The 24,521-nt window shown below is 38.8% G+C and overlaps 1 protein-coding gene across 6 annotated transcripts in view; it reads left to right on the forward strand.

Moving 5' to 3' along the window:
* AFF2 (ALF transcription elongation factor 2) overlaps nucleotides 1-24,521 on the forward strand; it is a 491,015-nt gene that overhangs the window by 142,294 nt on the left and 324,200 nt on the right. For 3 of the 6 annotated variants that reach the window (XM_055106903.2, XM_008957891.5, XM_008957882.6), the window contains exons 2-3: nucleotides 8,736-8,868; nucleotides 18,334-19,194. In XM_055106903.2, coding sequence (XP_054962878.1) covers nucleotides 8,736-8,868; nucleotides 18,334-19,194 — 994 coding nt within the window. The remainder of the gene's footprint in view (nucleotides 1-8,735; nucleotides 8,869-18,333; nucleotides 19,195-24,521) is intronic. The other 3 variants (XM_003806823.4, XM_003806822.5, XM_055106904.3) reach the window with 2 other exon arrangements.

The raw sequence follows: 24,521 nt of genomic DNA on the forward strand, positions 1-24,521 counted from the left end.
TTTGATCATATTCAAAAGTCATAAAATATAAATGAATACATTTGCTATATTCACTATCCGATTACATATTTGCTTGGTTTTTGACATCCATTCAAGGCCCCTACTAGTCTTCAGGAAGTATTTTTATAAGCTTCCAAGTCATTCAGTTGTTTGCAGCTCTCTTGGTTTGGCCATGTTGAGTGTGGGGCACTTGTAAGGCACTGGTTTCTGTTACAAACGGGTCAATGAGCCATATGAAGTGATAGTGAAGCCTCATTTTTAATTAATAGGTCAGAACTAAAGTTATTTTAAAATGATTTTCTATAAAAATGGAAATCAGACATGTAATCTAAGAGCATGTTATTAGAGCAGAAAAGAAACTCAGGGATCCTTAGATATCTATTGTGCAATAGAGCTGTGGTAGGGTATGTGCATATGGAAGAGGACAAGGAAGTGCTTGACATGAGATTCAAGGAGATAAAATCAGACATTCCATAGTTGTAAAGGGATAACTGACACATTCTGAGCTGCTTGGGGGAGAAGCGAAGTAACACTTGTTGAGGAGATAGGCGCCCCTCTCAAGCAGTCAGGGATATTGGACCATATCTCTTAGCCAACAGTTATAGTGTATGAGGACAAAAGAATTCAATTTCACTGGAGAGGTTGCTTTTAGAGGACATTTAATTGGCATACAAAGTGGTTGATATGCTGAATACTGCTGCAGGCAGATGGGAAACTTTGGCTTGCTAGAGTCATGGTCATTCTATATGAAAGTGGCATTTCCATTAAAATGGAATCCCCTGAAAATGGAGTTTTAGTGCACTCTTACAATATTTTTGACAGTCAATATCCATTTGAGTGTCTACCTATGCTTGCTTTTCTGAGAAGAATGTAAACCATGCTCCAATAGCCCCTGAGAAGCCGAGATATTCTGAAGATAGTTAAGATTTTAGACATACCTTCTGGATCAATTGCACTGTGCACGTTGTGTGAGCAGAGCTTAAATATGTGGATGTGCCTCTCTGTGAATAGAGTGCCCTTCTCTTCTGTGAGTAAGACTAGAATCTTCTTTATGACCAAGAGGGTGGCCTCTGGATTCTGACAGCCCCAGCGGTTACTGTGTTTTTGTACCACTGACTAATTGTGTGGTGTTGAGCATGTTAACCTCCCTGTGTCTCATGTATCTCAGTTTCCTCATCCGCAAAATGAGGATGGTATACCACTTCAGAGTTTTTGTGAGGATTAAATAAGATAGTACTCATAAAAGTCCTGGAACAGTGGCTGGCATAAACAAGGAATCAACAGATAGGAACTATTAGTGTTATTGTTGTTCTTCTGCACAAGTCTATTCTTGTAATAACTGTTTTCACCTTCAAGGCACTTTTCCCAACATATACCAGCAATGTATATTTCTACATAGTAGAATACATTAGTTCCCTAAAGGTGTTTGGTCCTTGATTTTCCTTCATGAAATAAAAAGACAAATGATCTCTTCAGGTTAAGTTTGTCAGATTTTGATATGCCCAAATGGGTCAAATAAAAAAATTTATCTATTAATATAAAGACCAGGAGTTATTTTCCATGTGATGCCTGGGACTCACACTGTGAGATCCGGATGCAGTTGGTCCAATGTATGCCCTGAGCCTGGAGATTTATAAAATCTTCTCTGGATGATTCTGATAGGCAGCCAAAATTGTGAACCAAGTGATAGAAGAAATATTTAGAAACATTTACAATTTAAAGTTATTATTTTAAATTTCAGATCATTATTAATTTGTGAATTACATTTTTAAATTGACCAACTTAGTGTCTCTGTCTCAAAGGTCATATCTGAGTCTATAGAGAAAAATTTGTAAAGGATATCTAATGAAATTAACTTAATCTGTTACTAGAAAGACTTTAGACTTCAGCAACCATGAAATTTTGCTATGTTTTTACAGAGTAAAGAGGACCCAAAAGCTATAAAGAGATTTACATATCGCTTTATCAGGGTGTCAGTCATCTTATCTGTTAAATGTGAGCAGTCATTAGTAGTTTACAGAAGCCTTTTTTGATAACTATCATATGTAACCTTTACACTAACCATGCAGAGAAGACATAAAGTTGATTTTCATGTTCAAAGAAGGAAACTGAGGCTTTAAATGTAAAGCAATTTATTAATGAACAAGAAACTTGTAAGTGAAAGTGACAGAGCCTGTCCCAGATCATCTGAATCTGGATGCCATCTTTTTTGGACACACTGTAAAATTCCTTAAAGCTTTCTACCTGGGAACAACAGAATCTGTTTCTTTGATTGGCATCAGGTTAGGTTTTTACTAGGTTTTTACCACTTCTAAGTGTATTAAATTATCTTTGCAGCTTGAGTATTTGGTATTTGTTAGAGAGATGACAACGTCTTCTTGAGTGTTTGGTAGGCCAGTCAAAATAATTTTGTCCAAAGCCTAAGCCACACACTTTTTTTCAAAAAAGCAAATATGTTTTCCTTATGACATTTGCATTGTCCATTGCTTATTTATGTACAGAAAGGTTATTTGTGTTCAGTTGGAGGATGCAGTGACTTAAAAACCTCTGACCTTAAGGAGGGAAAAGTCTAATGGGAGACTTAGAGAATCCTGGTTAAATCATTAGAAGAAAACAAGATTGAGCCCTCTTAATGAGCACAGTATATCATAGGACCAGGAATATCCATACAGTGGAATATTATTTAACTATAAAGAGAAACGAAGTACTGACCCATGCTACAGTGTGGATGTACATTGAAAATAGTATGCTCAGTGAAAGAGGCCATGCACAAAAAACCACATGTTGCATAATTCCATGTATATGAAGTATCTAGAAGTGGCAAATTCATTCAGAGAGAAAGTAGATTAGTAGTTGCTTAGGGCTGGGCTGGATGGTAGGATTGCAGGACAGGATGATACCTGAAAGTGTACAGAGCCTCTTTTTGAGTTGATGAAAATATTCTAACATTATATCATGGTGATGCTTTCAAGACTCTGTGAATATGCTAAAAACCACTGAATTGTACACTTTAAATGGGTGAAATTGTAGCTATATTAGTTATATCTCAATCAAGCTGTTATTAATGAAAAGAGAGGACTAGAAAAGAAGCAAAGCAGGGGATACAGAAACAAGGTAGGAGGGATGGCTCTTGGGGGGTCTGCCTGACTTAATTGGAGGATGCTTAGACAGGCTTTGCAGATGGGCTGAATCTTTGCTTCCATTTTCAGAAATGGAGGGGATGAGGTAGTCCCAAGATGCTCCTACATTGAAATATTAAGCCTGTTTCTGCCAGGACTTCTGGACTATTGATGTCTACATAATTTTAAAAACCACAGATTTAAAGGAAAATCAAAAACAAATTGGAATGATCAGATGGGCAGCTGTCTAGAGCTAAAAACTTGTGTGTTTCTCACCTTTTCATTCTCTTCTTGATTATTTTTCATGAGAGACAGTGTTTGCAGGGAGATAGTTCATTTGCTGAAGAGAGTGGTGGTATGCTGAGTTCCTCATGAGTCCTGACGTTAAATATGGCTGAGGAGGTTCTACTGGTTTTAGAAATCCCTTTCCCAGGCCACTTACCTTCTATTCTTTTGCACACCTCCAGATCCAAGGTTCTTGTGTTTTTACTCTATATGTGTAAAATAATGATGGCCTGTTTTGAGCTGCTTTTCTAGTTTTGAATTTAGCACTTTACATAATGTGGGTTAAGTTTGAAAATATTGGATAGCAGAGATTTTCTTTTCTTAACAAAAAGAAGTTATGTAGAGATTAGATCAGTGTCAAATTCAAAATAGGACTAGGGATAGAAAAAGTATCACCTGACACTGTGGAACATATAACATGGATTAATATCTACACATGTTATAGAAGGCAGGGATGCATTCAGAAGAACCACAGGAAGTGAGTGATAGCTTATGTTTGTCCTTTGAGTGGATTAAATATGTATTTTTATGCTTTTGCAAAGGTATTAGCCAAATAAAGGTGTTTACTGTAGTTGGACTGGAAAACAAGTGAGGCTGAATTATTTACCTTCATGTACACCATTACTACAGTAAATCATATATTAGCAGTATTTTAAAACAAATTTATCATTTTAAAATATCAATTTTTTAAAGTTTCCCCAAGTGGCTTTGTAAAATAACCAAATTAGGTAAACAATGAGTATTAGCTTCATGAAATATATGAACCAAATGGACTGAAACTGGTTTTTACTCTCCCTCGCCCAGCCTCTTCCCCACAGATGCAGTTAATTTTTATAATCCCTTTAGGGTCTGTACATTTTGATATAAGGAAACTAGTGGTTTATCTATACTCGAATCTAAATTAAATCGCTAAAGTTTTTCCCTACTGCCAATTTCTAATAAAATGCAGTCCTAAGGAAAGGTGACCAATGGAGTGCACGTGAAACTCATCTTCATTCTGAAGTGTGATGGAAACACAGGAGGCAGAAGGGACAAACCATGTTGCTTGGGAATGTGAAAACCTGAGTTCCAGCCTCCTAGTTCTCTGACAAACCCGCTGTGAGGCCCATTACCTTACCTTAGTTCTATTTCCTCATCTGTAAAATGAGGGCACTGCAACTAGATGATTGCTAAACTCTCTTCCTGTTATAAACAGTCTCTGTTGTAAAAGACTAGCCTGCATTGTCAGCCTGTGTGGGCTACCACTGTGCGCTAATGAAGACGGCATAATTGAACTTTCTAGATCTCACGGAATCTACATGTGCCCTGCATTTTATTGTCCCACCAATGAACCTGAGGCTTTTAATGAGCAAAATGAGAGTTATCTACATACAAGATAAGGTTCAAGTGTCTGAGAGAAGGAGAAGGCTAGGAGAAGATACTACATGTACTTGAAGATGGAAGAAACAGATTCAGATCTTCCTTTGCCACTAGCTTGATGACGGCTTGAGACAGCTCCCTCTGTTCATTTTTGGAGGGCCTTAGTTTCCTCTTTTGGAAATGAGGGCAGTTCCTCTGTTTGTGGTGGCTAGGGAAGCACACAGGTGGGTGAAATCACAGCTAATATAAAAATCCTGGGCCGGGTGCAGTTGGCTCATGCCTGTAATCCCAGCACTTTGGGAGGCCGAGACGGGTGGATCACCTGAGGTCAGGAGTTGGAGACCAGCCTGGTCAACATGGCAAAACCCTACCTCTACTAAAAATACAAAAAATTAGCCAGGCGTGGTGGCTGGTGCCTGTAATCCCAGCTACTTGGGAGGCTGAGGCAGGAGAATCGCTTGAACCCGGGAGGTGGATGTTGCAGTGAGCTGAGATTGCGCCATTGCACTCCAGCCTGGTCGACAAGAGGGAAAACTCCGTCAAAAAAAAAAAAAAAAAGAAAAGAAAAAAAATCCTATGATAGAGAGAAGCTTCTCACCATCATGCCTTACACCAAGGTGATTAACAAAGTAGTTAAATGGAACTTGTTCTTCTTTCTGACCTTTTCCAGTCAGCTAGTGTGGATATCAATGAAATAGCGATTCCAAAAAGGTAACCTGGAGAGAGAGAAACCTAAGGCCTTTGGTTAATTCATAGTAAATTTGGTTTTGAGTGGTCAGTTTTTATATTATCATAATGTGACCAATTTTATTATATCCAGGAGAAAAAAGTTGGAAAAATATCCTAACTTGCTAAGAGTGATGAATCCTTGAGTTGAGCTTTTTGGCTTAACTTCTCAGTATGAACATGGGTTTTCATGCTGATTGATAGGATCAATTCATCCTGTCTTCATCACAGAATAAACTTGAATTGTTCATACCGATGATATGATGATTAATTCAGGTTTTTGGCTTGAGCATTTCTTTGTGGGCTATGGAGCTCTTTTTCCTTTGGAAAGCAGGCCTGGGTGTGTAAAGATGTATCAAATTATCAGGGGACAGACATATACTTTCCTGCAGCCTCTGCAGGGCTCACAGGTTCAAACACAACCTGCCTGAATCATAAGAAATTTAATTGAGTAGATAAAGAGGTCCTCATAATTATAAACTGCAGTAGGTATAACAAGAGGCTAAATACATAGCTGTGGTTTTAATTAGCTGGTGCTTCAAATTAGTAATGTTGGTTTCAGTCAGAAATCAGTGACGTTATAAACTGAAAGCCTCATCACCATGTAGTTCATTACTCATTAGACCTCACTGTGTGAAGCCTTCAATACAACGCCATGCTGAGCAAGAAAGGAAAAAGTTGGAGATATTTGGTTGCCTTCCAAGAGCAGTGGAGCTCTGTGGAGATTAAATTCATTCTCGCCAGAGATATGAGAATTAACTGTTCTTTGTTGGATGTGTTAACAAATGCAGCAGGCAGTTTTGCTTGCAACAGATAACACCCGCATGCACACTCAATCTGCTATTCAAATTTGTGTCTGGAATTTGGTAGCTAATGAACTGATGCAAAATGCAGCCAAGAGCCTCCTAACAAATCAAAGCCAGGGCTAAAGCACCGAAAGTGCCCTTACTGCTGATCGTTTGAAAGGTTGTCATGCAAGCTGAAGCACGTTTCCTTTTCTTCTCCTTCTCCTTTCTTTTTCCTTCAGGGTTTTAATTATATCTTTCCCTCGGAGAAGGAAGGTAGTTTGCAAAGCCAAGAGACCAAAGCACTTCAGTTCTCTTCATGGGAGAATTAAATGTGATCTATGGGCCTGTCATTCTTAGCTGTCAGGTGCACAAAATGAACAGATAGCTAGAAAACTGACATCCTGCTCGCATTACTCAGAAGGAAAAGACTTTGGTTCTTGTTTGTGTGTAGATACTAATCTGCTATGGAAAGCAAAGAAATTAAGTGTCCTTCTCCTTTGCAACAACCCTGCCCTCACTAAATATTGCTTTAACTTGTTACTCTACCCCCACCCCCATAACACCCAATCTTTCTTACATTTGGACAAATTGATGGGATTGGATTACACACAGCCAATTTATGGTGTTGAGGTACGGTCACAAGCGCCACACTTAACGGACTGAAGATGTTACTGTGCCTGATTGTTTCCATGTCAGTCTCAAACATGGAGACATTGAGACACACAGCAATTGTTTGGGGTTCTGAGTTCAACTTGTGAATGGAAATGAAAGATGATGCTAGAAAATCTAATACCTATGGAGGGCATCTGAGACTACAAATAATAGGCTGGCTTCCAGTATCTGGACTTGATATCTTCCTTGACAAGGCAAGGCCTAGATGTGGGGCCCTGGCTTTGGGTAGGACTCTGAAGGTTTTCTTTGCTTTACTCAGACAGTGATAACATTTGCTGAATATACTCGTGAATGGTCCAGTGAGCTTTAATGTACCTGACGTTTGTATTATGAAAGTGTAATGTGCATTTAAACATCCTATAAATGTTGTTGCTGTTTTTTAATGGAGAAATGAGTGTTCTTTATCCAGGAGATAAAGTTATCAAAGTCACTTTGAATTTGACCATTCAAGGATTCCTGTGAAGAAAAGTGGATGATTAAGTGTAGTGGCATTGTACACTCCATGTTTATCAACATCTAGTTAAGCTGCACAGATAGTTTATGTTCTAGGTTCTTTGAGCAAACTAGCCTACTAATGAAAGGTATTAAGGTTTCGGATATAGTCAAAGCCTGTCAACTGTAGTTTTATATCAGTAGATCTCTTATAATTCCTTTAGCTATTATGTTCATTTGCATGTCAATTATCTAATTAAGTCTTAACATGGGACTATTAACATGGGGAAGGAAACCAACATTTATCCAACACCTGCTAGGCATTTTATGTACATTTATGTAATTTAAATTTGCTCAGTGTATATATACTCACTTTGGGTAAGGTTAACATCAAAAGCATGAAAAAAGCCCAGTAAATAAAATAAGATACACCACTACGAGACTTAGATTATGGCTTAATTTGCAGTCTTGCATGATGAAGAAAATAATTGTTTTCTTAATAAGGAAGCATTCCATTCCATAAAACCAAAAGGCCTGGAATATATCTTAAATATTGTTTAGAAGCTTTTGATCCTCCAATGGGAAAGCCTGAAATGTGATGAGAGTCACAGTTAGTCTTTATAAAACATTTGTTCATTGAGGTCATTAAAGGCTTTTGACACCTCCTTTTTTTCATCCACAGTTAGTCATTTGTTATTCAAGTCAGACCCCTTTTTTTGTGAAGAGTTTCTCAAAAAGGCTTCCATTCACTTTTGAAGAAAACTGTGAGAAGACCAACACCACAACAACCAAACACAAAGAAGTGTAGGTGATTTGGTGATTTATTTTTTTGTGGACTTCTGAAAATGCCCTTAAATTCTCCTGTGAGTTCATCAAAACAAGCTCACTTTGGCTATGGGCTCAGGACAGAAATCCAGTTTATCTTCAGCTCCGTACTTTGATAATTCCTTTCCCTTAGGACTTTGTGACATCTGTGGATTCTGAGCCCTAGGTAGTTGGCAACGCAATGTAACTTTAATTCAGTACCTTTCTGCACTGTGGGCTGACTTTTGGGGAGTATGTAATTGCTTATAATAATCAAAAAAGGACAAGGGAAGAGAATTTTGCTTTACTTGCTTGTCATGAATATCATTTCAAATAAGCAAGTTTTTGTTTTCTTCTTTATTCTGAAGAGCTGGTCAGGATCTTAAACTCAATAGGTGTAATGAAAAGGATTATCTGTTCTCTATGCAGTGTCAACTTGGGCAGCAAGTTGACTTGAATTTTTTTCTTATTATTGACAGCAAGGAAAATTTAAATGACTTGCATGATTAATTAATCTTTTTCTCTTTTTGTCTTTTCCTTTTCATATCAGTCACTATGAACAAGACCGTAGTGCACTTAAAAAAAGGGAATGGGAGCGGAGGAATCAAGAAGTCCAGCAAGAAGACGATCTCTTTTCTTCAGGCTTTGATCTTTTTGGGGAGCCATACAAGGTAGCTGAATATGTATGTAATTTTTCTTTCTGGAAAATGGTTGCTTGTTACATTTTTGAACTCACTAATCAACATTTAATTTATGTTTAAAGCACCCAACTCATTTCCAGGGGAATATATTTTACAAGTGAAATTTGTACATACACTGTATTTGAGGCAACTGCAAGTTTCTGACGAAGTCTTCAGAAACAAATTTCATCTTCTTTTGGGAGCACAGTATGATTGAAGAGAGACTTGTGAGACTTCTTGTCTCCAATGAGCCCCTCTCTGCCCAACACTTCCTACAGCAAGGAATGCCCCCTTGACACTTTCTACTGCTGTGATTGTCAGTAGGCAGCTCCTGAAGACTTCATCAGAATGTCAATGGAGATGTCTGTTTCTTTTCCCAATCAGTGTCATCCATTGCAAGGCCACTGTTTTTCTTTTCCATTTTAGGTTGTTAGCAGCTCTTCAGTGGTTTGAGTGCTCTTTGAAAATCATTGTTCTAGAATAAAGGAAAAAAGCCAATCATTTTTCCTGGTGGTTAATAATCATGGGTTAGAAGATTGTCTCAACCAGAGGGGGGTAGTATAGCTAGGTTGAATTTCTAGTGGTATTCTGACTAGTGTGTAGCTCCAATAATCATCAAACTGCTGTGTCTACAAGTATTGATTTTACAATGACTGCTTCTGAACTTTCTATTTGGGGTAGAGATGAGAGGCGACTGGGAAGAGATTATGATGGAAGAATCTTATTGAATTGCTGGCAGCTGGTTGGTTTTTATTGAAATGCAGTAGCAGTGTAATTTTCTGTAATAAAAATGATGTAAGAAGTACAACAATAGAGAAAATTTTCAAGAGCTGTGATTTTAGAAGAGTACCCTTTAAGGGACAGTGACTTCTGGAAAAGGAAAGTTCTTAAGGAAGACAGCATAGGCCCAAATACTACTTTGGGGTAGAGAGTAAGCTATTTGGATTGGTGACTGGTGAGACCAGGGTCTTGTTACCTTGTTCAAAGCAAGTAAGCAACTCTTGATTGAGACACTGCAGGAACTTTCAAGTTTGGTAAGCCTGATGAAGAAACTTAGGTCACCTAAGCTACTGGTTTTCAATCTGTCAGTAATAGTATGATCCCTAAAAAAGCAGTGTTCCCATATCAACAGGTTAATTTGTATACTACTTTGAAGGTATATATTTAGATATATAATTGGTTTAACAAACATTTATGAAGGTCTACTATGTGCTAGTCACTGCCTTACACCAGTGTACAAAGAGGAATAGTATAGTCTCTGTTTTCAAGGAGTTCCTAGTCGAGTGGCAGAGATCATTTGAAACAGTGATGGCATGCCTGCATGGTAACAGAGAGATAGCAAGGGAAAGATCAGCGAAGACTTTGTATTCAAACTCATTATGAAGAGCTTGAACATAATTTTTTACATGATGAAAAAAATCATTACAAATATTTAAGTCATGGTATGGCCAGGAAAAATGAACAGTTTAGAATGATGATGTTGGGCAGTGTGGACAGTGGGTCGGAGGGAGGGGAAACTAAGGAAAGATAAAGAAGCTATTGTAATTGATGAGGGAAGCTTATGTCAGGAATGATTTAAGGTAGAGTAAGGAAGTTGAAATTATGGAATTGGGTATCTAATTGCATGTGGGGAGTATGGAATAAGAATTAATGGTTCCCAAGTTTTTTATTTGAGAGGGTGGTGGTATCATGAACAAGTTGTTCAGGAGGAGAACATGGTTGCTGCTTGTAGAGAAAAAACAATTAATTTAGTTTTGAGTGCGTTGGCTTTGAGATGCTAGAGAGATATCAGGAGAGAGCTATCCAGAAGGCTTGGATATATGGGTCTGAAACTCATGGGAGTGGTCAAGGGAGAAGTTTAGCTGTTATTGTCTTATAGGTATCAGTGGAAGCTGTGAGAATGCCTACCATCACTGAAGAGATTATGGAGTAAAAAGGAGGACAAACAATTCTTGGGAGTAGCACCATTTAAGGGGTAAAAGAGGTGGTGAAAGCAGAGGCCAGGAAAGGAAACTCCAAAGGAATGATCAGAGTGGTAGGAAGAGAACTAGGAAAGAAAATTTAATAGAATCCTAGGGAACAAAGGAAGGATTTGCTGTGCCTCAGAGAGGTCAGGAAAGGTAAGAACTTTAAAGTGGCTGTTTGGATTTGGCAGTTAAGGAGTAATTGGTGACCTTATGGAGAGTTGTTTTATTTGTTGATGACAATGGTCATTGTGGGATGCCAAACTGCCGGGGGTTGGAGAATAAATGGGAAGTGGTTAAGTAAAGAAAGCGAGACAGTCAATGTAGATATGATCTTGAAGAAATGTTTTGCATGGAGGAAAAAAGAAAGAAAGATAAGTTAGAAGTAAAGGGAGGAATTATATAAAGGGAAGCTTTTTAGAAAAATGAGATAAACGTGAACATGTTTAGAGATTGATGGGAAGCAAATAACTTCAATGGTGAATGAGAAGGTGGAAGATACAGGAGAGAAGGGTGAGGCTAAGTTGAGCAAGGTCCCGGAGGAGATTAAAAATAATACAAGATGGAGAGCAGTTGAGGAATCATGAGCTATGGGGTAGAAGGTGGGAACAGAACATTAGAATGAGAACAAAGCAGGCGAGGGGAAGGAAGATTGGGGAAGTGCAAGAAATCAGGGCCTCCATTTTCTGCAGAAAACGGAGGAGAGGTCAAAGCACGGTAAGTGTCTTATCCTTTCTCAAGCTGAAGAAGGAATAAGGAGATAAGTTTTACATGTTATCTTTGGATGGGTTAGAAAAATGAGCTTTACTCAAAAGGTTTATTCTTAAAATCCAATGTCCACACTATCTTCAACATTATAATGAGGTGAAGAACTCTTGATTTATTCTCCCTTCATAATTTTAAGTCACGATGAATTGATGGTCTTGTACCTTTAAGGTAAATGCCATCTTTTCACAAGGCCTGTTATATAGATCCATTTTTTAAATGTTAGCAGTGTCTTTTTGAGTTGGCAGTTGAAAAAAATCTGTTATCAACATTTTCAGAAGTTTTGAAAGCCATCTGTCTTGATATTACAAGGGTACATCAAGTAGAGACATAGGTGGGAACATTTAGTATAGTGTGGGGCAGGGCCTATTGTGTGATTAGTAGGCTGTTACCTTTGTGCTTCCTGATGGGGAAAAACCTTGTTCTTTTTTTTTTTTTTTTTCTGAGATGGAGTGTCGCTCTATCGCCCAGTCTAGAGTGCAGTGCGACTTACTGCAGCCTCTGCCTCCCATATTCAAGTGATTCTCCTGCCTCAGCCTCCCAAGTAGCTGGAATTACAGGTGTGCACCACCATGTCCGACTAATTTTTGTATTCTTAGTAGAGATGGGGTTTCACCATGTTGGCAAGGCTGGTCTCAAACTCCTGGCCTCAGGTGATTGCCCACCTTGACCTCCCAAAGTGCTGGGATTACAGGCGTGAGCCACTGCGCCCGGCCAAAACCTTTGTTCTTAAGTCAAAACCGTGAAGGAAAAGAATAATGCTAGTGATTGGTGACCTAATAATTATTTTTCTTTCACCCTTGCTTTGATGATTGGTTGTTATCTTGAGCTGCATCCACATTCAGGTTTCCCTGGGAGAACACTGAGGAGTAACAGAGTACTAGAACTGATGTTGCACCTCCATAAGGCTCCCCAGACCAAGACTGGGCTGGATATCCTTGGAGTATCTGGACATGCCAGTGGTCATGGGAGTCCTAGAGCTGGCCCATGGTCCACTGGTAGAAATGAGGACATACCACAGCTCTTCCCTAAGGTAGCAGTGGGAGTGCTTATCAAATTTAGAATAAACATTCCTGATGGTGGGTCAAGACTTTCAGGAAAGTTCTTGCTACCCTGAAGCCTAAAACAAGGTCCAGTCACCTGTCCAATAGCGCCAGTGGTTCATAAATTAGCCAACATGAACACTGATCTCTAGGACCTATTATCCTTTCTTGGCAGAAAGATAAATGGTGATCTCTCATGTTCCTGGCTAATTTCTTTCCCTTCTTTTCTTTGCCTCTACCACTGCCAGAATGGAGAGAATGTTGGCCACCCCTAGATTTGGTTGGTAATAGGGAACTTCTCTCTTGGGCTGCTTTTGTAGCATATGATTTTCAAATTGGAGTTTGTGTTATGCTTTTGAGAAGGATGTCTTCAAATGTGCCTGAAAAATATGAAGCCATTTGACTTGTCTAGGTTAGTGTACTAAGTTTGGTAAGGAACTGGCATGTAACAAGTGCATGCCAGCTTACTGTCTGCTAGGCACTGTGCTAGAGTTTTATGTGTATGCTCATCTAGTCCTTATAACAATGTGTGTGTTCATTTAGTCCTTATAACAACTGGGGTATGCAACTTTCCCATGTTTTCCGTGAGGAATTTTAACTCAGAGAAGCGAGATGGCTTCTTTGCATTTTCATATCCTTATACATGGCGAATTTAGACCTTGCATCCAGTTCTGTATGATTCCGTATCTGTAACAGGAAGTTATTTATCCTCTGACAGGATGTCAGAATACTTGATAAGCTTACCTGCTGGGTGATGGTGGAGAAGAAACTCCCTTTCTCTGATCCATAGGTTTTCTTTTTCGTTTCTGGATTGAATCATAGTAATTAATAAGAATAGTAATATTTTATGGCTCTTCATAGCCCAATGAGAATGAGGAAACTGAGGTGCAGAGAGGATTATTAAATGGCTTACCCAAGGTCATTTGTGTTGGGGCACATAGAGGTAGAGGCCAGATGGAGGCCAGAGCTACTCTGCTGACTCACATGGTTGTTTTAAGGATCACATGAAATAACCTGGGAAACCTTGCTTTGAAATCTGTAAGGTGCTACACAAATTCAGGTATTATCGTTATTATAATTAGAGTAAAGAAGTAAATAGAAACTTAGAGCTTAGAGAGATTAACTGCAAAAATACTAGAATTAGAAAAAGACAAATTACTAAGTCACATGTTAGCCACAATAAAATAAAAGAAAAAAATGAGCTTCAAAACTTGAATTATTTTGCTACTTGTATTAAAAAGAAATACTAGGGTACAATAGCCTCCTAGCACATTAGTCTTGCATGCAATGAAATTATACTACTGATTTGTAGATAGCATTAGAAACAAACTGAGGGAAGTTTGCATTTCCTGAAGTAATGAGAGGCAAAAAAGCTTAAATGAGGGAATGCTGTTAGTCATGAGCCACAAACCAGACATGTAATTTATGCCTGAAAATACTTGGAAAATGCATTTCCTGATGATAGAGAAATTGTGATTACTTAGAAAATAATGGCTGCAGAGGTTACCTTTAAAGAATCAACCAATTATCTAGACCGGGAAGTAAAGAATTAGCCAAATTGAAAGAAGCATATAATTGATTGAAATGGCTGAATTTCATTTTTGTCATGTTTATAATGTTCAATCAAGATTACCAAGAATATTTTGCTCCTTAATAGGATTACTGAGACTCTGGAGGGTGAAAAAGAACATTTAGTATGAATCAGAAGTTGCTACGGTGTATAATGAGAGTACATTGTGTAGGTGTGTATAAATGTATTTCAGGCCCCATTGGGTTTTCTATCCAGTGGTTCTCATATCTCCATCTTGAGAAATTTAAAAGCTGATTGACAGTTACCCACCTCCAGTGGTGGGAAGGTAGAGTGCTTACTCTGGCGACCTGGACTGGACTACTAATTATGTGCTGATTGTTGAATGGTGAACTTCTTGAGGCTCTGTGTCCATGTGTCCTCTGTGCGTAACCCTGCCTCAGGAGGGTCTCAAATTTACCAGTGTCTGTCTTAAGAACTACTACAATAATTCCTACTTGTAGCCACAGAACATCTGTTATGCAAACCATATGGATCTTCCTTCAATCAGCAACTCAGAAAGCATCACCAGTGAACTCAACCTTGAACTGTGTGCTATACATTTCCTGTCACACGTCCTTCCTTCTGAGACAATTGCTCTATGAGGAAACTAGTCTAAGGGAGATGACATCCCTCTATTTCTCCAGGTTATCACAGCTTCACTCCTGTGTCATTACTGTGCAAGAAAGCTGCACGCCTGGATTGTATTAGCCTAGACCTCTAAGTCCACATGCAGGCATGCTTTCACTGAGTTAGTCATCATAAGAAAAAGCCACATGAAGACATATTTGCATCATTTTGGAAAATGAGGCCCCAAAAAGTGTTACATTGCTCAAGTGTTCCTGTAAAAATATCAGTGAGAGGAATTCCTTTTCACATTTTATTATCAGACAACCATTTGTCTCATTTAATGAATTAGGATATGCTTCTTTCGACGAAAGATAATTCTATAACCTACGAGCTTTTCCTTTTTGCCTTAGCTACCAGGAAACTCAAAGTTCAATTTAATGTTCAATCATAGTAACGAAGTTAGCATGATTTTTGCCTTCCATTATGTACCTTTGACTTCAGCCATTGCAAATTCTTTATTTTGATATAGACAGGGTATGAATTTTAATTTATCCTGTTCAATTCTGTAAAAATTTATTGAGTATTTGATTAGCACAAGACATGGTGCTACATCTTGGGTATATAAAAATAAGTGAAATGTAGTCTCTGACCTTTAAGAACTCATGGTTTTATTCAAGAAAAGATATCATAAGTGTAGTATACACTGTGTAGTAGAAGGTTGATTTTCTAGACTTATTGAGAGAAATTTCAATTTTCCTCTAATTTTGTTCACATAGACACAGTGTTAGACATTGGCCAGTCTAGAAATTCTTTTAATTTCAAGTATATTTTTAAAACCTAGATATGGAAAACTATATCTAAGCTTGCTTCAGAAACCCAGATCATTATAAGTAAATGTCAATGAAGAGACATTACAAAGTAGGCAAGCTTCTCCCTACTGAGGACAAGATGAACCTCTTTTATTTACTCCTGAAACAAGAACAGGAATTTGACTAGCTTGCTTGTAAGCAAATGAGCTTTCACATTCTTGAGTCCTGATTGTGTTTCCCTAAGGAGACTACAATGACTTCTCAGGGCATGGAGGTATTACAGTGGTCTCTATGACACCTAGGGAGAAGGTTCTGATTTTGCAGAGCTCTGTTTCTGTGAAAGCCAGATAATGAAATGAAGGCATTCCAATGGGAAGTGAAATGGTGTTGTTTTCCCTTGTTGAGTCAGATCATTGAATATGGCCAGATATCACTGTTCATGAGGCAAACATCTGACCCAAGAGGTAATCTGTTTGACAGGCCAAAACAACCTACAAATGTTTAAAGCTTGCATCAGATTCTTGTTGGACCCTCAGCACAATGAAATTTCTTTGTTTTAAATTTAGAGATTGAACAGGGAGCCTGGTTTTGGCTACTGTCCATGTGGTTCATTGTGCAACTCAGTTGAAGGAGACCACTATATACAAAGAGTTTATTCTTGTCTGGGCTAAAAAGTAATTCCTGCCATTAAAAATGACAAACCTAGAGACTTTTAGGAAATAAAAGTGACTTCTACCCATCTATAACTTTTAAATATATCTTTCAGATGTACTTTTGAAAACAGAGTGATTATTCAGCTGAGGATTATACAGAATGTTAATTGTTTAATCACTACTTCAGTACTAAGGTTGCGTATGATGCAATATATGATTGGAGGATAAGCAAACTAAAATTGACATATAGTTATTTGACTTCTAAAAATATCTGTCCCTGACAGAGCTCCCTTAGCATATGTTTAGCATACTTTTCCTTAATCTTTGAAATTTATATTTCTCCTATTGCCCTCATTTCTTTGGAAGTGTCTCATATGGTTTCACACACACATGGTATGAGTTAAATACTTTTTACGGTATATAGAGATGGTGCTGATAATGAGGCCAAGGTTACTGGTTTGATTCTCTCTCTGTTCCTTCTTGGTATCATTTGCTGGTTCCTCATCTTCTCTCAGTCTCTTAAAGGTTGATGCTTCCCAGGGTTCTCTGCCAATGCGTATCTTCTCATTCTATGTTTTCTTTCCCCAGACGACTTCACCCATTTCTAGCACTTCGCCCTCTAGCCATCTGCATATCCTCCCATCTTCACATACAAAGGAAAACACACAGCCTTAGACTGAGATGCTAGCCCTGGATAGGTATACTCCCTGTGTACACTAGGAGACTGGGCTGTGTTAAGGGCATGTGAAAAATCTTAGATGTTAAACAACTATCTTCAGCAGAGAGTGTACCAATGGTTAGATGGTCACTCCCTCCTGTGCACTGAAAATGTGCCCATGGCTTCTGGGACTTGAAGGCCACATAGGGTGGTATTTTTCCCATCCAGTGGCCCAGTTGCCAGATGGCTCCTTGAATACTGGTAGCCTTCTATCATTGCAACATCTTGGGCCAGGATAGTGCAGCCTAGGTACAAAAAGGTCCTTTGGCTTTCTGAATTCAGCAGCTTGTTTTGATAACCTCTTTGGCATATAAAGAGAATAAAGAAAGTCACTTTTGGGGTTGAACAACTGAGCTTTCATCAAAGTCATTTCCAAGTATACAGCTACCCACCATTTTTTAGTCATGATAACTTTGCTTTATGTATTACAAAAACCCATGCAGGAGCATAATTATTTTAAAAACAATCACAGCCATTTTAATAGAACAAATACATCCTACAGGGGGTGGTGTAGCTGGTATACTGATTGTCCATAAAATGAGTTGGTTGCCTCTCTAACTGCTATACATTAGGCTAACATCACTTTGAAAAGATAACTTTGTTTTGGTTTCCTTAAACAACAGTTTAAATACTTGAATAAATTTTCCTTAATCATTGAAAAGACACAGAAGGGCTTGAGTCACTGTTGATGAACAATTGCATCATTTCAAAGTAAATGAGTGTGAATCATCAATATGTAAACACAGTCATTCCAGAATATACAGGCAAACACTAGTAATTCATACAGTTCTTTGATTAGAAGGAATCAGATTCATTTTAGTCATGAGTTAGCTCAATTAGACGCTGTTTAATTCCATTCCTGTCGTAAACTTATTATAGTCACGGTAGCACAATTTAACTGATTTTCTTATCCAATAGCCTAAGCCTTTTTCATGGTATAATGTGGTGCAAAGGCTGATATGTCAAAAATTTATATAGGTAGAAAATTCCATTATAACTCCAATGATTGGTAAGCAGAAGTTGTTAATCACAATGTAGAATGTAGCAATTCAGCTCATCTGTCACAGAATAAGTTATTTTTCTAATAAAATTAATAAATGATGTAATTTAAAAGTTTTTCTCAATGAACATGTTTAAGGACTGGCTAGGGAGTATAAAAATGTTAATCATACCCGCTCATTCCAGAAGCTTTTTCAATAGTGTTCTTGATTTTTTTTTCTTACATAGCACATGAAAAGCATGAAATTATATGGCAGCAAGACATATTTAAAGAACCCCGTATGATAGTCTACTTAGGGCATCTGTTTGAAACATTAACATTAGGAAACACAAACCTATTCATTCTCTCTCCTCCCACCCCCATCTTTTTGTTATTTTAGACAAACAAAGGTGATGCACTTGCCAACCGAGTCCAGAACACGCTTGGAAACTATGATGAAATGAAGGATTTGCTAACTAACCATTCTAATCAGAATCACCTAGTGGGAATTCCAAAGAATTCTGTGCCCCAGAATCCCAACAACAAAAATGAACCAAGCTTTTTTCCAGAACAAAAGAACAGAATAATTCCACCTCACCAGGATAATACCCATCCTTCAGCACCAATGCCTCCACCTTCTGTTGTGATACTGAATTCAACTCTAATACACAGCAACAGAAAATCAAAACCTGAGTGGTCACGTGATAGTCATAACCCTAGCACTGTACTGGCAAGCCAGGCCAGTGGTCAGCCAAACAAGATGCAGACTTTGACACAGGACCAGCCTCAAGCCAAACTGGAAGACTTCTTTGTCTACCCAGCTGAACAGCCCCAGATTGGAGAAGCTGAAGAGTCAAACCCATCTGCAAAGGAAGACAGTAACCCTAATTCTAGTGGAGAAGATGCTTTCAAAGAAATCTTTCAATCCAATTCACCAGAAGAATCTGAATTTGCCGTGCAAGCGCCTGGGTCTCCCCTAGTGGCTTCCTCTTTATTAGCTCCTAGCAGTGGCCTTTCAGTTCAAAACTTCCCACCAGGGCTTTACTGCAAAACAAGCATGGGGCAGCAAAAGCCAACTGCATACGTCAGACCCATGGATGGCCAGGACCAGGCACCGGACATCTCACCAACACTGAAACCTTCAATTGAATTTGAGAACAGCTTTGGGAATCTGTCATTTGGAACACTCTTGGATGGAAAACCCAGTGCAGCCAGTTCAAAGACTAAACTGCCAAAGTTCACCATCCTCCAAACAAGTGAAGTAAGTAATTTTTAAAGTTTTGTTTGGTTTCACTTTTTTTTAGTTCTCTGCTCTAACCTCTATAATCCAGTATTCACAAGCAGCTCTCATTTACCTTAATGAGCTGTATAGGATACTCTTCAAGTTCAGGGTCTGAATTTTGATCTTCTGTCACTTGTGACATAACTGATTAACACGCTGCAAATAGAGTTAAATCTCCATAATTTGGAATGACAGAAGACAAGGTCGGTCTGACTGAAAGAATGACAAGTTGGAGTTATAAAATAGTTTCATAAAATACAGTTGTGGTAATACTATGTATAAATTAATAACATTTGAGATTATAATTGGTCATAAGTAGTATGAGGTTCATGAGAAGATTGCGAGTCACTATATGCCTTCACTACTCAGTAGCATATTCTAAACCTAAAATACAGAAGTTCCTTAAAGTAGAAGAATGTGGAACTGTGGTTTGCTGGAACCTGAAGTAGAAGGCGTTCTTTAAGAATTTTAGTTTCTTGAGTGATTACAGAGCTATTCCTTGGCAAGATCTTAATGTAATCTCCCGTATCCATCAATCTTCCCTTCTGCATCTCCTTCCTCCACAGGTATCTACATAGCCCTTTTATTCTACTTTCATCCTTTCTGTCAAAGCAAAAAGCATTACGAGCAACCAAAAGCCCACTGGTTTAGAATGAGTAAATATCCTACCCATCTCAGGAATCATTGCCTTGTAAAAGAGAAGTCCAGAGGCACCAAAGCCTCTTCTAAGGAATGAATTGCTAATGATTGGATTCCAGGCCTTGTGGCCCCTGGGTGGGGGTCATGCATGGTGCTGCCTCTCAGACCCTACCATGTAAGCGGCTGTCTACTGCACCTCAAGCGTTTGATTGGAAGAAGCCACTGCCTTTAGATTGGATTCCTGTCACTGGTGACTAAAGGCTTGAAATAACACAGAGGAAGAAAGTAGGGTTAAATTCTTACTCAATAGGAGTGACAGGCAGTCTGTCTGAATGGTTGTAGATTCCAAGTTAGTGGTATCTGAGTTAGAGAAGTGTGACCCTATAAGCACCCTGGCTCTCCTTCCTTTATTTATCCTCAGCAGATGCGGTGATTTCAGAGGACGATGGGAACATAAAGGGAGGGAGGCCTGGGGCTGTTGACTATATTTTCTGAATGTATGTTTTTAATATTGTTTCATTTCTGAGGCAGTTTTGCTTTTTGTATCATCATTCATCAAGTCTTGTCAAGCTTCCTCTTAAGTATCTCTCTAGTCTGTCATCTCTACCCCCACTGCCTTTGAACCACCTGTGAGCCTTCAGTGGACTGCTGTGAGAGCCCCTCTTGACTGGTGTCCTTCCCTCTAGTCTCACCTCTCTTCCATACCATCCATGCAGGCTCATCTAACAGGCAGATCTGACCATGTCACTCCCTGCTTTTGATTATTCAGTACCTTCTCATCACTTCCAGGGAAAAGTCCAAATTTCTTAGTCACACATACAAGGCTCTTCACCCTTTAGTTTCATACTCCTTTTTTGGCTACATATTTCACTACTTCTTCATGTGCAGTTGAAATCCCAGCCATATGGGACTACCTGTGGTTCCCTGTCATGTCATGCTTTATCACGCTTCCTTGCTTTTTGGCTTGCTGTCCCCTCAGCCTAGAATGTCTTTCCCCACCCTCCCTTGTCTTCCTGGTGAAGTCCTGTTTCTCCTTCAGGTCTGGTCAGTTGTCACCTTCTCTGTGAAAGCTTCCCTGATCCCCTCAGCTTAATTAAAAACTCCTTTGTCTTGGCTCCTCTAGCACCTTCTATATGCCCTGATTGGCACCGACTCCATTGTATTGTAGTGATTTAGTTATGTTTCTATCTCCTCTACTAGACTGTGAGCTCACTAAGAGCAAGGAATACCTCATTCTCTCTGTATCCCAAGCGCCTAGCAAATACTTAGCACATAGTAGATACTCAATAAATGTTTGTTGAATGAATGAATTTCAAAAATGGTTACTTGATTACATTTTCTAAGCCACAATGTTAATCAAATAACATGCACAAATGTGAACAATTGCTAGGAAATCCATCATGAGTTATATCTTTTTCAGTTGTATTCTGTCTGCCTGTTTCTTACTCTGTTCTGCTCCTGTTCTGTCACTGAGAAATCCTAGCCATAATTTCTACTGAATGACTTAATACAGGCTTTAATACTTAAAAACCAAAAAAGAGATCTGCTTTGAAAAAGTACAAGTATAATGGGAGGTGGGGATATCATTCTTGTTTCTTCTTTTGCCCTGGTATCTGCTGCTGTTCCCTCCTTACACAGCCAGAACTGATCTGGAAATAGCACTGCCCCATAAAGCAGTCTGTCAGCCTGTTTCCATACCTCATTAGTAGAGTGACAAATCACAGACCCAGCGAAATCCACTCTGTTGTAATTCTCTCTCTTATACATTCACAAAATGGCTGACCCAGATTCAGAAATGACTTCATGCTTTCACTCAGTGCTCTGGCACACCAACGAGAGGTACATTTTCAAAGACAGTCTGAGCTGTCATCAGCTCTGGAGACGATTATCCCAGGAGCAGCCTATGTGCTTGCAGCCTTTGGTGATGGTACAAACAGACCTTGCTAGAGCTCTGTATGAAAAATGGGCCAGGTGCAATAAAGTCATGATAGGAGATCGGTGAAGAAAGTATTTATTTTAAAATATGGGTTTCAAGGAAGGATTTGACAGAAGAGTAGAGAGAAGCTTAAAGCCCTAAAGTCAGGGGCATATACAGAACCCAAGGGTAATGTGAAAACCAAAAGTAGGAGGAAAGGAAAAGAGAGGTTACACGGCCCAACAAGAGAGCTTAGAAGGGTGCAGATTAAAATGCAGGCATAAATATAGACAGGGAGGAGCATTATGGAGCTTTGAACCTAATGGAATTTATGTGGCTAAAACTCTGACCAAGTCTGAAAATTCACCCTATTAAATCTTGATGCACTTTTCAAAAGCACTTAGCATTAGAATTCAGCCCCAGTTCCTGGCGCCAAGAAGTTTCAGGCACTGGGTTCTGGGTCTCTAGTCAGTGTAGCTGTCTTTGATGAGTGGTAGCATTACTCTGAGTTATTACCAAAAAGGCTTATCCGTGGAGCAATCACAGTATTTCTTTGAGTATTCTCAACTTTTTCCCTGGCTTTAGTGACAGGAGGTTGATGAGTGTTAGTGAAGTGCATTTGTGGGGAGGGTGAAGCAGGATGGGTTGAATGGCCAGAAAACAGACAACATTCTAAGCTATACAAATAAGCAGATAACATTATATTTATGAATTGAGAGATCACAAACTATTATTGAAATGTGATGTGCAAGTGTGTGTGCCCATGTTTCTTTATGTGTCCACATGTTGAGTATATAGTGGGGAAATTTTTATTTTTTATCCTTGAAACATTTCCATGCTTCTTAGAATTTCTGTATCAACAATAAGGATATTAGAAGTATAACCAACTTTATTGCAAAAGGTCAGCTTTTCAATTGAGGCATGTCATTTTAACAAATAGTTTGTTTAAAAACTTTATGTTGGCCGGGTGCAGTGGCTCACGCCTGTAATCCCAGCACTTTGGGAGGTTGAGATGGGCGGATCATGAAGTCAAGAGATCTAGACCATCCTGGCCAACATGGTGAAACCCCGTCTCTACCAAAAATACAAAAAATAGCTGGCCATGGTGGCACACACCTGTAGTCCCAGCTACTCGGGAGGCTGAGGCAGGAGAATAGCTTGAACCCGGGAGGCAGAGGTTGCAGTGAGCCGAGGTTGCACCACTGCACTCCAGCCTGGTGACAAAGCTGGACTCTGTCTCAAAAATAAATAAATAAATAAATAAATAAATAAATAAATAAATAAATAACAAAACTTCATGTCATAGAGTTTATTAACATTCCTGGCAACAACAACAACAAAATGCTGATGTGTTCTGCAGTTGGGTTTAGAAGAATTTTCTCAGAACTGCATCTGAAAACAGTAAAAGGCCTATTTATATCAAGTGGAAACTGAGGGTTGCTTGCAGATGGTGCTTTATTAGGAAATGAATTTGTTAATAAACGTAGCTTTATACATGATTTCTTTACAGAAATTTTTGTTTATTTTTACCTTAGGATAAAAATCTGCTGGTGTAGACAGCTCTGCATTTTGGTGCAATTTGTTATTAGTATAGCTTGCCAAGTAAATAATCACATGCACATGAAAGGATTGATATCACATATTAAATGTCTCCATCCTAAGTCAGTAAGCTTTTGAAAGTACAAAACTGACGTGTAGAGTGTCATATCCCTAAAGGGCCATTTGCTTTACATGCTGCTCTTGGCTGTGATCTAAGGCTATCTGAGGCTCCAATTGCCACAAAACTAGTGGCCTTAGAAAACTTTAATAGAAATGGTGTGGGATTTGTCTGTAGCTTATTTTAGTGGTTAGCTTTGTCAACCAGCTGAAAAATTATTGCTCACATTTGTGACTGTGCCTGTTTTGTTTCACACCCTATGCAGTGAACACTGTGAGTATAATTACCTTTATTTATTGTGAGTTAGATAGTAAACTCAGGTCCCTTGTGTGAGAACTGCAGAGAATGCTAGGATATTACCATTGATGTTCTAGATATGTCCATGCAGCTACACAGAAATGAGACAGCTGCTTCAATGAATGGAAGGCCATCCAGTTGCTGTTTACAACTCATGCTAAGAATTTTTCACTTGACATATTAGTCTGTTTTCATGCTGCTGATAAAGACGTACCTGAGTCTGGGCATTTACAAAAGAAAGATATTTAATGGACTTACAGTTCCACGTGGCTGGGGAGGCCTCACAATCATGGTGGAAGGTGAGAGGCATATCTCACATTATGGCAGACAAGAGAGGAGAGCTTGTGCAGGGAAACTCCCCCTTATAATAACCATCAGACCTTGTGATACTTACTAACTGTCATGAGAACATCACAGCAAAGACCTTCTCCCATGATTCAATTACTTCCTATTAGGTTCCTCCCACAAAGCATGGGAATTATGGGAGTTACAATTCAAGATAAGATTTGGGTGGGGACACAGCCAAACCATATTAATCCACCCCCAGCCCCTCCCAAATCTCATGTCCTCACATTTCAAATCCAATCATGCCTTCCCAACAGTACCCCAAAGTCTTAACTCATTTCAGCATTAACTCAAAAGTCCACAGTCTAAAGTCTAATCTGAATCAATGCAAGTCCCTTCCGCTTATGAGTCCATAAATTCAAAAGCAAGTTAGTTACTTTCTGGATACAATGGAGGTACAGGCATTGGGTAAATACAGCTATTCCAAATGGGAGAAATTGGCCAAAACAAAGG

This window comes from Pan paniscus, chromosome X (genome assembly GCF_029289425.2).
Source record: "Pan paniscus chromosome X, NHGRI_mPanPan1-v2.0_pri, whole genome shotgun sequence".
Taxonomy (NCBI): Eukaryota; Metazoa; Chordata; class Mammalia; order Primates; family Hominidae; genus Pan; species Pan paniscus.